The sequence below is a fragment of the Dendrobates tinctorius genome, unplaced genomic scaffold (assembly GCF_039654945.1).
Source record: "Dendrobates tinctorius isolate UK_male_01 unplaced genomic scaffold, ASM3965494v1 ptg000267l, whole genome shotgun sequence".
NCBI classification, from domain to species: Eukaryota; Metazoa; Chordata; class Amphibia; order Anura; family Dendrobatidae; genus Dendrobates; species Dendrobates tinctorius.
Genome location: NW_027361934.1, coordinates 117943 through 132838, shown reverse-complemented (window position 1 = coordinate 132838; position 14896 = coordinate 117943). Strand labels below are relative to the sequence as shown.

The 14896-nt window shown below is 42.1% G+C and overlaps 1 protein-coding gene across 1 annotated transcript in view; it reads right to left on the bottom strand.

The window, feature by feature from the left end:
• RAB26 (RAB26, member RAS oncogene family) overlaps window positions 1–14896 on the bottom strand; it is a 155688-nt gene that overhangs the window by 31668 nt on the left and 109124 nt on the right. Inside the window, exons 2-4 of the mRNA XM_073559252.1 lie at window positions 3425–3466; window positions 3233–3299; window positions 1297–1349 (exon numbers count right to left, since the gene is read on the bottom strand). Coding sequence (XP_073415353.1) covers window positions 1297–1349; window positions 3233–3299; window positions 3425–3466 — 162 coding nt within the window. The remainder of the gene's footprint in view (window positions 1–1296; window positions 1350–3232; window positions 3300–3424; window positions 3467–14896) is intronic.

Sequence of the window (14896 nt, the reverse complement as noted above, 5' to 3'; positions counted from 1 at the left end):
TGTGCGCTTTCCTGAATCTCCCCGAGGCGAAGCAGCTCCTGTCAGCTCCAGACCCGAGCAATTACATGGTCTATATAAAGACCGCCATCACCTCAGAAATGCTGCACAATCGCGTACACAGAACCAGCACTGTACAATCAGCCGGCTCCATTCATTTCCTATCGCTAGCAAAATGTGACTTAAAGGGATCGTCCAGAAAATTGAAATTGATGTTACAAACTTTTTCGAATAAAATACTGTTTCTGTATTTTTAATGCTCATACCTTTGTCAGCTTTCCTTGAGAATCTACACAATCTCAAACTCTGGTTTCTTGAAGCATATCCACTTAGAAGCTCCGCCCTCTCCTCCCGCCAGCTGCATAGGACTGCCTACTCACTACAAATTGTGCAGAATAGGCGGGGCTTATTTTAAATAGTCACTGCTGTTTCATAAACCTTTGAAATCTGCTTCTTTCTCCACTTATGAACCACTTTTACCCCCCCCCCAGATCGGAAGAAGTTGGCACAGGTTACCTTAAAAGGTGATTTAGGATTATTATTTTTTTTAACCACTTTTTTTGGCTGTTAGGACATTTTTTTTTTCAATCCAGAGCCTGTTGTTTTCCAGGCTTAGGATATCACTGATCTCATCAATATTAAAGACTACCGAGGGCCGAAAGATGGATACTTACAGTGATCGGAGCCGAAACAGCACTGTCCAGTGGTTGTTACCAGGTACTGCACCTCAGGTCCTATTCACTTCCATAGGATCTGAGCCGCAGTACCTGAGATCGGCCACTTCACAGTGTACGACGCTGTGCTGGTTCAGCTTTATTGACTATGTGCATAAAAGTCAGTTCTACAACATACCTTCCCTTAAAGGGGTTGTCCACCTAGGTTGACAATATTTATTCTACAAATAATTTTGCAATTCTGTTTAATTAAAAATGTTAACAGCCTCTTTAATTCTCTGCATATTCAACTTTGATGTGGTCTGTGTTCATAAATCAGCATAGAGGAAAAAAAAACAGAAAAAGTCAGAGAGAGCTCACTGACAGATTCTCAGTTAACTCATTCCGCAGCCATCAATGGACAGTGCAACACGGAGGCTGTAGAAGGCAAAAGTGCAACATTTTCAATTAAATCAAATTACAGAAATGTATTTTAGCCAAAAATCTAAATAAAAAAAACAAAAAAACTTTTATTAGAAAAATAACACAAAAGAGAAAGAGAGAATATGAACAAAAAAGTGGAGTAAGGGGACAAATATAAAAATGCATAAAAAGCAAAGTCCTCTAAGCAAGTCATCCATCCTACCTGGATATTGTCGAACGAGGTCTTATTGGTGATATCATAGAGCAGGAGCAGAGCTGCGGAGACAAACGGGGAGATAAGCGTTTCATGGACGTGTGGACGCCAGGCCGCTAATCTCATTTAGCCCTGAGCTGTTTTGCCTCTCAATGAATTAGCAAAAGTTTCCAGTTTGATTTGAAGCGCAAGACGGCTCTAAATATAGAACTGTAAAAAGGAAAAAGAAAACACAAAATCGCACTGTGCGCACCTGGCCGACAAGGAACACATGGTAAAAATCGGGGAAAAAAATGCATATACCTGTAATTCAAATTTGGTTAATTCTTCCTGTCTCTAAATTGGTCGTACCTTGACACCAGGGTTGCAGGTTGTCCTTTTTTCGTTGCTCAACTCACTTATCAGAAAACTTTACCAGGAACTGAATTAGAATGCGCTCATTTTTTTCTCAAATGTACTTAGTATGAAACTGCAGCTCCATCTCCCTCCTCTCCCTCTTTCCTTTTCTTCCATTGATTGTTTCACACTAGTTTTTTTTGAGCCACTATAGTGGATATAAAAAGTACTACTAATCCCTATATAAAAAAAAAATAGAACGCTCTCCTTTTCTTTTCTAATGGACTTATTGAGAAACCGAAGCTACATCTCCCTCCTCCCCCCCTCTTTCCTTTTTATCTATTGATTGTTTCACACTAATTTTTTTTTTTAGGTTACTACAGTTGATATAAAAAGTTCTACACACCCCTCTTAAAAAATAGAACACATTTTCTTTTCTAATGTACTTATTGAGAAACTGCAGCTGCATCTCCCTCCTCACCCTTTTTTATTTTTTTCTATTGATGGTTTCACACTAGATACATTTTTTTCAGCTGCAGTGGATATAAAACTTTTACACGCTCCTGTTAAAAATGCAAAATTTTGGTCATTACAGAAAAAAAATTCTACTAAGAAGAATCATTTCAGGACATTTTCCATTTTTAATGTCGCCCATAAGCTGTACAAATCCACTGAAAAATAAGATGAAATCATTTTGGGAAGAAAAAGAAAAACAAAGAACTAAAATAATTTTGTTGCATAAATCTGCACACCCATAAACTAATACTTGGCTGAAGTCCCCTTTCAATTTATGACAACATTCAGTCTTTTGGAGTTGGAATCTATCAGCATGGCACATCTAGAATTGGCAAACCTTGCCTGCTCTTCCCTGCAGCAGCACCATCTCCTGTGTACAGCTTCCACCATGCTTCACTGTGGGTATGGTGGTCTTTTGGTAATGCACAGTTTTGGCTTTAAACCAAATGTACTTTTTAAAATTATGGTTCAACTTTGGTCTCATAACACATTTTCCCACATGCTTCTGGCAGACTTGGAGGTTTTGGCAAAATACTTCTGGGCTTTGATGTTTTTCTTTGTAAGTAAAGGCTTCCGTCTTTGCCACTCTACCCCACAGGCCAGACATAGGAGACAAGAGATTGTTGTCACATGCAGTACACAAACAGTACTTGTCAGAAATTCCCGCAGCTCCTTTAATGTTGTTGTAGGCCTCTTAGATCAATTTTCTTTGTGTCTTCATCAATTCTTGAGGGACGTCTGGTTCTTGGTAATATCACTGTTACCGTATGTCAAATTCACGCCACTTTTTGATGTCGTCTTCACAGTGCTTCATGGTAAATATAAAGCCTTGAAAACATTTTTGTGCCCTATTCCTGACTGATAACGTTTAAGAATGAGATCCCTTTGCTGTGTTGTCAGCTGTTTAAGAACCATGGCTTTTGCTGTAAATGCCACTAAGAAAATTTCACAATACTGGGAACCTTATCGATCACGGGGTGGGTTTCGTTTGCAATAAAGTAGGCAGGGCTCGTTTTGTCCTGTTTGTTTGTTTGTTTGTTTTTTTTACAGCACTATGGCAAGTTTCTCAGCTTGTCCAACGTCACGTACTTACCGTGGGCATCTCTGTAATAGGCATGAGTGACACTTCTGAATCTCTCCTGTCCGGCAGTGTCCCAGATCTTTAAAGTAAAAAAAAAATGATAATATATTCACATGGACTGCAAAAAGAAAAAAAAAAAATCACACTGATTGCATTACAGAACATAAAAGGTTTGGGTACATTAAAGAATCGCCGCGTCCCTACCTGCAGCTTGACTTTCACACCATCCACATTCAGCACTTTGTTCTGAAAGACAAGATAAAAGCATCATTATCAGGATTTTCATACAAACTGCGGTAGAAAATCTCTCGCTGTGGAAATGATAAGCTGTTTTTCTGCAAAGATTTTCAACAAATTGCATAGTATTTCCTATAGCCTGTGAATTCGGCACAACAGGGCGCATGTATGTCATGTCTATGTATATGGCCATATTAAAAGGTACATGTGGGGATTTAGGTGAGGTTCTGAGCAAAAAGCAAAATAGCGCCCCCTTTACCTCTTAACACAATAATTTACATATTCACCCATTTTTATTATCTCTGAATACTGTCACACAATGATAAATACTTCCATACAAGGCCCATATGATACTGCTATATAGTACAATGCCCTAGTAATACCGCCAAACAATGCCTATGCAATACCTTCATACAGTATCCAAATAATACTACCTAGTGACCAGATAATACTGCCATGGAGAGCTAAATAATACGTCCATAAAATTCCCCCACAATACTGCTGAGTGCCCATATGATACTGCTATACAGTACAATGCCCTAGTAATACCGCCAAACAATGCCTATGCAATACCTTCATACAGTATCCAAATAATACTACCTAGTAGTGCCCAGATAATATAACCAAGGAGAGCTAAATAATACTTACATAAAATTCCCCCACAATACTGCTGAGTATCCATGTAATACCGTCAGCAATGCCTATGAAATACCTTCATACAGTATCCAAATACTACCTAGTGCTTAGATAATACTGCCATAGAAAGCTAAATGATACTTCCATAACATTTCCTCACAATACTGCTATTCAGTACCTAAGTAATACATTCACACAAAGCCTATGCAATACCGTCATATAGTATTCAAATAATACTATCATATAGTGTTTAACAATATTGCCACAAAATGCTAAATGAGATGTCTATGCAATGCGCCCCCACAATACTACTACTCAGTATCCAAGTAATGCCTCCACACAGTGCCTATGCAATACCTTCATACATTACCCAAATAATACTATCATATAGTGCCCCCACATACTACCATATATTCTCCACACAAAGGTGCCGTTCAGCGTCTAAATAAATCCTACAAAATGTCTAAAACAGTACCGTATTTCCAAAAAATGCCCACATACTTCCATCATTGCCCAAATAAATACTGCTATACAATACCTAACCAATACCTTCATACTGTATCCAAATAATACTGCCATATAATATCCACATAATACTGTAAAATAATTTCTGCATTTACTGGCTCAATAATACTGCTACAGAATGCCTAAATAGTATTTCTAGAAAATGAGCAAATAGCACTGCCACTCAAAGCCAAAATAATACAGCCATACAATGTCTAAGCACCTCAGTATCCACATACTACTACCCCACACTGCTCACTGGACATAATACTGCAGTATATTTGTCCTATAATAATGCCATTCACTGTGTGCAGCTACATAATACTGCTGTAGATTGCCTGAACAGCATATCTCTAAAATGACCACATAATACCGCCATTCACTGCACAAGCAATACCTCCGTACAGTTCATGTCCAATGATGCCTATAAGGTTTAGTTCTCGTCATGCATCGCTCTCGATGTAACTGTTTGCGCATTCTCCTGGCGGCGCCGCATTTCTACGGTTTATAAGCGGTAATTGCAGGGGCGGAACGTCACACTCAACCCCGGAGAACACAATATACCAGCCGGAGAGGTGATTAAGCTAATTCCTAAGTAAGTCTGGGCCTTCTGGAAGTTGGATTGCTAATTTTCCAATTAGCCTTAATACGCACCTCGTTAAATGTGACCTTAGCTCGGAAGTCTATCATTCCCAGACAGTAACGATACGCAGAGGAAGGAGCCAACAATCAGCTGCAAGGGCCAACGGTACGGACCGAAGGCCGAATTACCCGGCAGGTTATGGAATCGGCCCTAGGGCCGAGCTACTTACAGTGTATCCATATGTCTCTTACATGTCCTTTATTACACAGTGCCAGATCCCAACCCTATTATCAGTGCAGCCACATAGTTCATTATCAGTGGAGCCACTGTACCCCATTATCAATGCAGCAACATACCCAATTCTAAGTGCATACATACTTTATTATTAATGCAGCCAAATAACTAGTTATTAGTGCAACAATATATCTCATTATCAGTGCAGCCACATACCTCATTACCAGTGCTGCCACATATCATTATCAGTGGAGCCACGTACCCCATCATCAGTGCAGCAACATACCCAATTCTAAGTGCATACATACTTTATTATTAATGCAGCCTAATCACTCATTATTAGTGCAACAATATACCTCATTATCATTGCAGCCACATACCCCATTACCAGTGCATTTCAGTGCAGCCACATACCCCATTACCAGTGCATTATAAGTGCAGTCACATACCCAATTACCACCTACCCCATTATAATGCAACCATATAATTAATTAGCAGTGGAGCCATTTACTCTATTATCAGTAGAGCAACATACCCCATTGTAAGTGCAAACATATACCCTATTACCAGTGTAGCCACATACCTTATTATTAATGCAGCAACATACCTCATTATTGTGCAGCCACACACTCCATTATCAGTGCAACCACGTAATTTATTATTAGTGACGCCACAGACCTAATTATCAGTTATGAAACACACCCTATTATCAGTGCCCAACATACCATATCATCAGTGCAGCCATGTACCATATCATCAGTGCAGGAACATACCCTATTATCAGTGCAGCCATGTACCATATCATCAGTGCAGGAACATACCCTATTATCAGTGCAGCCATGTACCATATCATCAGTGCAGTACATACCCTATTATCAGTGCCGCCATGTACCATATCATCAGTGCAGGAACATACCCTATTATCAGTGCAGCCATGTACCATATCATCAGTGCAGGAACATACCCTATTATCAGTGCAGCCATGTACCATATCATCAGTGCAGGAACATACCCTATTATCAGTGCAGCCATGTACCATATCATCAGTGCAGTACATACCCTATTATCAGTGCCGCCATGTACCATATCATCAGTGCAGTAGCATACCCTATCATCAGTGCAGTAACATACCCTATTATCAGTGCAGCCATGTACCATATTATCAGTGCAGTAACATGCCCTATCATCAGTGCAGGACAGACCTCATTATTAGCGCAGTCACACAGAAATAAAAATTTCCTAAAATTTATCAGAAGATGACAGCGGTGACATCTGTCTTCTTATCCAAGGAGCAATCATCTGATCTAATCGTATAGGATAAGTGGCCATTTCTCTTAGGGGGCTCCCACACCCCAGAATTGCGCTTTAGGTCCACGCTTTCCAAGATCACAGCTGTTCCAGGCATATGAGGGAAGTACATACTGCAATCTGCAGCATTTTGCCTCATTTGTCACATCCGGGGAAAGGCTGCACTCAGCAGAAGTTTAGAGGCACAGATCCGATTATCCGAGCCCGGCCATTTGTAAGCCACTGAGGTGGCATAGGATTCAGACAGTGACTCTTAAAGGGAAACGCACACACAGAGTAATAATGAGTCCAAACAGGGCTTGCTTGTTAGACTTTCTGGGGACAAGATTGATCTGCAGTGATTTAAATGCGATGTAACCAGTAATATCATTTTGGCCTCCTGGGGGCGCTGTTATACAAACATAAAACAACTAAGAAGTAAGCGGGGGACGGCATTTCCCAGGCTTTATCTCTTTGACGGCCTCTTTTATGCTAAATAGTCATCGTCGGTCCTAAACAAGTGGCTCCCCAGGTTTGTAGTCTGGGCAGGTGAAGAAAAGGTTCTCCCTATTTCCTAAGGATCTAGGACTCCAATGGGCATTACCCTAAATGTCATCCTGAGATTGGAGTTAACCGTTCCCTCGCTGTAAAGACTGTAACATCACAACTTCGGAGATGTCTGCCCTTATCTGTTCCATCCCAGACTGTTCAAGCACTGTGCCTCCATGCTTATGTGCAACCATCAGGGAGGAGCATCTCTGTGGAGTCAAAGTGATCGTGATGTGGGGGTCAATGGTATTTTCCAGGCCGTGAGAGGAGGGTCCGAGAGGTGGGATGTCCTGTGGATAGGTCATTATTGAATTAGGTGGGAATACCCATTTGAACTCCTGCTTTAAAGTAAACCTGTCAGGATGATTTTTTTAACAAAAACTAGCAGAATGGCTTTGTGGGTCCTTGTACAACAAGAAAAATGACACCTTTCTTGTAGGAATCCGATGTGTCAGTGCTGAGAAATCGAGCTGTGAAGCCACATGCAAATTAGCCAGAAAGTGCAATGGGGGTGTCATCTTTCTTTATTTGACCCGCCCCCATGGCAATTCCTGGCTAATTTGCATGTGGCTTCACAGCTCGATCTCTCAGCATTGACACATCGGATTCCTACAAGAAAGGTGTCATTTTTCTTGTTGTGCTAGGATCTACACAACCATATCGCTAGTTTTAGGAATAAAATCATCCCAATTGCAGAAGAGCGCCACACCTCTCCACTGGTTGTGTCTGGTATCGCAGCTCTGGATGATAGAAGTGAATGAGATTCGGTATAAGTCTTTTTTTATGGAGTCAAAGTTTCATATATCAAGCCATCGCATCGATATTGGCGTTGAGCAGTCAATCTCCTTCTCCACATGGTTCTCAGGAGTGTAATTTTCTTAGAATAGTTCAGTACAGCTCAGCGCCCCCTGGAAATCTGCACTGGAGCCGGGGGGGTAAAGTGGCAAGCAATCACGGTTTCCGAGCCGGTAGGACGCCGTGCATTAAGTTGGATAAATGAAGGGAGGCCGAGTAGCAAGAATCAGCACGAGACACAAAATGCGAGCGAGAAAGCAGTGAGACGACTAAATCCAGTTGATCTGTTTATCAGCTAAACCATTATTATGGATTAAACTGCCGGGAAAACACAAGAGCTGCGCTCCGAAATGGCAGTCGTAGAGCTATCAATCAGCCAATAAAACGCTGCGTTCGAGCAGTCGTCTGTCAATTACGGATCAGGGTAATCACAGGCTGGAAACCTCGCCATCTACTAATGGACGGCTACTCCTCGGGGAGCGAGGACAGGACGGGGCTTTAATGGGAAAGTATTACCAAAGCACAAGCCGCTTCTATATGGAACGACTGCTCTGAAGGACCAGCGATGGATTCCACGCCCGGGACCTCCTAGTGCTCATATTCCGCTTCTCCAGCTGTCTCTAGCTGTGACCCTTCTTCTGTTTCCTCATGGTGCCACATGGACCACCAGAGCCAGAGGATGATGCCAAATCCTGGCGGTCTAAAGAGGAACCCCAAAACAACACCCCATGATAAAGAGGCTTCCTTTCCAAATTTGGGGTCCAGTTTATTGCTGTTTCAACTTACACATATTTCTGAAAGGACTTTACCCTTTTGCCTTCTCATTTTACTACTATATAGGTTTTGGTACAGCGAGAAAAATGATACCTGTTTTGTAGTAATCCGATGATCCAGGGCTCAGATATCGAGCTTTGAAGCCACATGCAAATTAGCCTGAAAGGGCATTGTGGGCGTATCAATTGAGTAGTCATTTGACACGCCCCTATACACTTCCAGCCTAATCTGCATGTGGATTCAAAGCTCGATATCTCAGTCCTGGATCATCGGATTACTACAAAACAGGTATCATTTTTCTCGTTATACCAAGACCTATACAGCCGTAACACTAGTTATTAATAAAGTCATCCTGACAGTTCCACTGGTTCAGCATGTATTTTTCCTCCTTGTTAAAAAGAAATGTCAGGAATTTCTACATTTTTCTTTTGGTTTCTGGAAATCTTTCCGTTCTAAGGAGAAAGAAAAATGGTTACAAAAAAATTAGCCTAAAAAAAAAAAAAAAAAAAAAAGTTGGTGCACAAAAAAAGTAAAAAAAAAAAAAAAAAAAAAAAAAAAAAAAATCATGAAATCCTTGCAGAAACAGAAAAGAGAGTTCCAAATTTCCTCCAACCCGGTGGGTATTTTGCCGATTACTGGGTGTTTCACTGATTCTGGGCGTTTCGACGATTACTGGGTGTTTCGACAATTCTGGGCGCTTTGCCGATTACTGGGTGTTTCGACGATTACTGGGTGTTTCGACGATTACTGGGTACTTTGCCGATTACTGGGCGTTTCGACGATTACTGGGCGCTTTGCCGATTACTGGGTGTTTTGCCGATTACTGGGTGTTTTGACGATTACTGGGCATTTCGACAATTCTGGGTGTTTTGCCGATTACTGGGTGTTTTGCCGATTACTGGGTGTTTCGACGATTACTGGGCATTTCGACGAGTACTGGGCGTTTTGCCGATTACTCGGTGTTTCGACAATTCTGGGCGCTTTGCCGATTACTGGGTGTTTTGCCGATTACTGGGTGTTTCGACGATTAATGGGCGCTTTGCCGATTACTGGGTGTTTTGCCGATTACTGGGTGTTTCGACGATTACTGGGCGTTTCGACGAGTACTGGGTGTTTTGCCGATTACTCGGTGTTTCGACAATTCTGGGCGTTTTGCCGATTACTGGGTGTTTCGACGATTACTGGGCATTTCGACGAGTACTGGGTGTTTTGCCGATTACTCGGTGTTTCGACAATTCTGGGCGCTTTGCCGATTACTGGGTGTTTTGCCGATTACTGGGTGTTTCGACGATTACTGGGCATTTCGACGAGTACTGGGTGTTTCGACAATTCTGGGCGTTTTGCCGATTACTCGGTGTTTCGACAATTCTGGGCGTTTTGCCGATTACTGGGTGTTTCGACGATTACTGGGTGTTTCGACAATTCTGGTTGTTTCACCGATTACCGCTCAAAGTCAGCCAACGCGCTGGTTCTTCACATGAGCAGTGCTACAGTAAAAGTTCAGTGCCATTGTCAAACATTTGCCGCGTCGTTGTGCCCGGTGACAGACGGCATTTGTTTTCGCGATAGGCTTACATGAAGGTCCGTGGAGAGACATGACTGGGCCCGAGGCCAGGGAGCGATCCCTGCCAATATCACTGTACAAATCACTCAGTCTAAACGATGGTATTCATTACAGACGCCTCGTCCTCCATCATTCCACGTGCCAGGAGCTCAAACCCCTCCAAAAGGGGTCAGCAGCAAGACCCCCGGCCCATCCTCATCCAAGACTTCTAGTCGTTGCTGCTCCACCCCTCCAGAAAGGGAGAGTCAATATAACTGCATGTTATTACAGGAACAGCGCCACCCTTCCTCATGGGTCTGGCATATTCTCAAAACGGTTGTCCGTTTCTTTTTTTTTCTTTTTTTTTTAAGTCTTCCAACGTTATAGGAATCTTCCGCTATTAGTCAATCAGCTGATCACACAGTGTCCTCCTTGCTGGCAGTGAGTGCTCTATTTCTCTGCAGCTCCTCTGCAGGTGAAATGAAGTATTACACCCTCCCAACATTCAGAAGAATGGGTTGTCTGTATTGGTTCTTTATAACCATTCTGGCCAAATCATGAATAAGGGCCCCCCCCCCATTATGCAAAATGGTTTTCTATAATAGGAAGCCTATAACAGGCCCACGTATGGCATTAATATTTCAAGGAAATGTTTCCCTATAATGCAGTGTTTGCTATTTGAGCAGTTTTCTATGATATTCTACAATTACGGGGTAATATCTACAGGCCCCACTCCTGCTATCTTCTCTTCCTCACTCCAGCAGTGCAGTGGTTAATGTAAGCTACAAGAGAGCCAGAAGGCGCTGGCAGAGAGCCGTATATGTGGAGGAACATAAGAAAGTGTCTCGTTAACTGGATTTATCCATGGAGTCCTCCACGGCGGCATTAATCGTCCGGGATGCCATATTTCTACCCCGAGCACCTAACGGCTTAATGAAGCTGGATTTGCATATGTTTATAATTTAAAGGGCATGTGAGCACCCAAGGTATCGGAGTGAGCGGAGACCGTCGGAGGCTTCAGACATGTCGGTAGCTGTTGAAAATGTACCAGTTAAAGGTAATTTCCAGCTCTGCATATAGTTTCAATTAAAAAAAAAAACTACCATTTTGTATCCTTTTAATTAGGCTGGTACCGAGCATGTGCGACCACTGCTCCATCACTGTATATAGGCGCGGTGGTCGCACATGCTCAGTACTGCTCCATTCACACAGGGGACTTTGAATCCCCCCATTCTCAGAATCAGTTGCAATCTCAGCAGCCGAACCTCAATCGATTATAGATTTATCATTTATCCTGTAGAGGGGCGAAAATTGCTGTTTATATGACAATCCCTTTAAAAAGGGCTGGTACACCTTTTTTTTTTTTTTTGCTAAAATGCAGACTGAAAATAATTTTTGCTTTTTGTGTTTCATTAAAATTTGTTGTTTTTTTTGTTTTGTTTATAGCCTTTGATTGTACTACCAATTTCTGGCTGCAGAATGAGCAAACTGAGACTCTATCAGTGAGCTCGCTATGACAGTGTAAATTGTTATCTCGTTTGTTTTTCTGAGCTCCTCTCAGACCACATCGAAATAAAAAAAGCTTGTAAAAAGCCAAAAGATGCAGAATTTTTAACAAAACTATTGTAAATATGTATACAAGATACCTTTATGTTGCGTTACTTGCATAATCCGAATACAGAAAATCACGCCAAAAAAAAAAAAAAAAAAGGTAAAGCTAAAAACCCCACTCCTGTAAATACACAGAATCTGATGAGCTGCTCCGAGAGCAAATGCCCCCATGATAACACTGACACGTCAGGACACAGAAAGTGTCATCATGGGGACAGAGAGGTGACATGTGATTTCGTGGATGAGAGAATATATAGAGAATGATAAAATGCCGTCCGGAGTTTTCCCATTAATGAGCTTGGCCATAAATACCCATATAATAAAGGTACGGCAGCGGCTCCCTCCCTTATTACTTCGTCTATGCCCCAGAGGTCCCTCTGATAACTCTGCTGGTAAATTGTTTATCCGCATGCAGGTGATTTGTTCTCGCAGCGACGTCTTCTCCCCCAGGGAAAATAAATAATTCAAAGGAAAACAATATTATACAAGTCACATTCCCCATCACACCAGCCGCTGATATAACTAGTATCATACAGATACCGCGCCGCCGACTAACCACCATACCTTGCACTCAACTGTCTCTCGTAATCTTCCAGACCCGGGAGTAATATGGCGGAAAATTTCATCAAGTGTCTATTAAACTTTCACATCCTCAATACTTTCAAGATCTCGGTTTACGGTCAACGAAAGGAAACATTCATGAGGCTGAAAACCTGCCCCGACCGGGTCCCATGTCCGAGCACATTGATGCAGAATTTATCCCTGGTCCCACCGGAGGGTCCAAAGCCTCTACAGTGGGTCACCAAGACCCCAGGACTAGGTCCAGACCAGACATAATCCATTACAGATTAGGCTGTGAAATTTTCTGTTATATGCAAAATTTGGCGCAGATTTCACCCTGACTGAAAGTAGCAAAAACTGCACCTTTTCCACTTTTCCCAATTTTGGAAAAAGATAGACAGAGATCTGCTATGGTTAGGACTAGGTCTAGAGTTAGGGCTAAGATTAGGGCTAGGAATTGGGTCATGTTAAAGGGTAGGAATAGGACTAGGAGTATTACTCAGTTTACGGTTAGAAGTAGGGATAAGGATAGGGTCAGGACTAGGGTTAGGGCTGTGATTAAGATTAGGACTAAAGCTAGTGATAAGGCTAGGGTTGGGACTAGGGTTGCGGGTAGGACTAGGGTTAGGAAAGGGGGTAAGATTAAGAATAGGACTGATTATTAGTTAGTTTACGGTTAGAACTGTAGGGGTAACGATAGGACAAAAGTTAGGGTTAGGACTAGGGTTATTGCTATGATTAACGTTAGGACTAGGGTTAGGTCTAGGGCTAAGAATAAGGTTAGGACTAGGGTTAGGGCTAAGAATAAGGTTAGGACTAGGGTTAGGTCTAGGGCTAAGAATAAGGTTAGGACTAGGGTTAGGGCTAGGACTAAGAATAAGGTTAGGGCTAGGGCTAAGAATAAGGTTAGGACTAGGGTTAGGGCTAAGAATAAGGTTAGGACTAGGGTTAGGTCTAGGGCTAAGAATAAGGTTAGGACTAGGGTTAGGGCTTGGACTAAGAATAAGGTTAGGGCTAGGGCTAAGAATAAGGTTAGGACTAGGGTGAGGGCTAAGAATAAGGTTAGGACTAGGGTTAGGGCTAGGACTAAGAAAAAGGCTAGGGTTAGGGCTAAGAATAAGGTTAGGACTAGGGTTAGGTCTAGGGCTAAGAATAAGTTTAGGACTAGGGTTAGGGCTAGGACTAAGAATAAGGTTAGGGCTAGGGCTAAGAATAAGGTTAGGACTAGGGTTAGGGCTAAGAATAAGGTTAGGGCTAGGGCTAGGACTAAGAATAAGGCTAGGGTTAGGGCTAAGAATAAGGTTAGGACTAGGGTTAGGTCTAGGGCTAAGAATAAGGTTAGAACTAGGACTAAGAATAAGGTTAGGGCTAAGAATAAGGTTAGGACTAGGGTTAGGGCTAAGAATAAGGTTAGGACTAGGGTTAGGGCTGGGACTAAGAATAAGGCTAGGGTTAGAGCTAAGAATAAGGTTAGGACTAGGGTTAGGGCTAGGACAAAGAATAAGGTTAGGGCTAAGAATAAGGTTAGGACTAGGGTTAGGGCTAAGAACAAGGTTAGGACTAGGGTTAGGGCTAGGACTAAGAATAAGGATAGGGTTAGGGCTAAGAATAAGGTTAGGACTAGGGTTAGGGCTAAGAATAAGGTTAGGACTAGGGTTAGGGCTAGGACTAAGAATAAGGCTAGGGTTAGGGCTAAGAATAAGGTTAGGACTAGGGTTAGGGCTAGGAATAGGGTTAAGATTAAGGTTAGGAATAGAACTAGGATTATTACTGAGTCTACAGTTAGAAGTTGGGGTAGGGATAAGACAAAAGTTAGGGTTAGGACAAGGGTTAGGGATCAGAATATGATTAGGACTAGGTTTCGGTTAGGACAAGGGTTTGTAGTCAGTTTACGGTTAGAAGTAGGGTTAAGAACAGGTAGAACAAAGTTTAGGGTTAAGATTAGGATAAAAAAAAAAGTTACATGAAAACACAAAAATGTAATAAAACAAAGTACAACAAAATACAACCATGCATAACTTCTTTTTTAAAAAAAAAATTAAGTTGGATTTCAGGGTCAAAGGGCAAACAATAATCAGGAGTGAGGCGCAAAAAGCCCGCATTAGACACGGACCAATGATTCTCTATGGGGTCCCTCGCACCAGCCGTATATTTCTCCTCCGTATCCTACGCTCCGTGCCACTCGCAGCATGCTGCGATTGTCAGCGTACTACGCCCGTAGTACGCCAATGCAAGTCTATGGGTGCGCAAAAAATATGGATTACACACGGACCACACATGTGACCTGCGAGAAATACGCACCAGGTGTCTTTTAGCAAAGCCGGCAATTCAGTGCGCGATACAGTAAAATCACACTGACAGG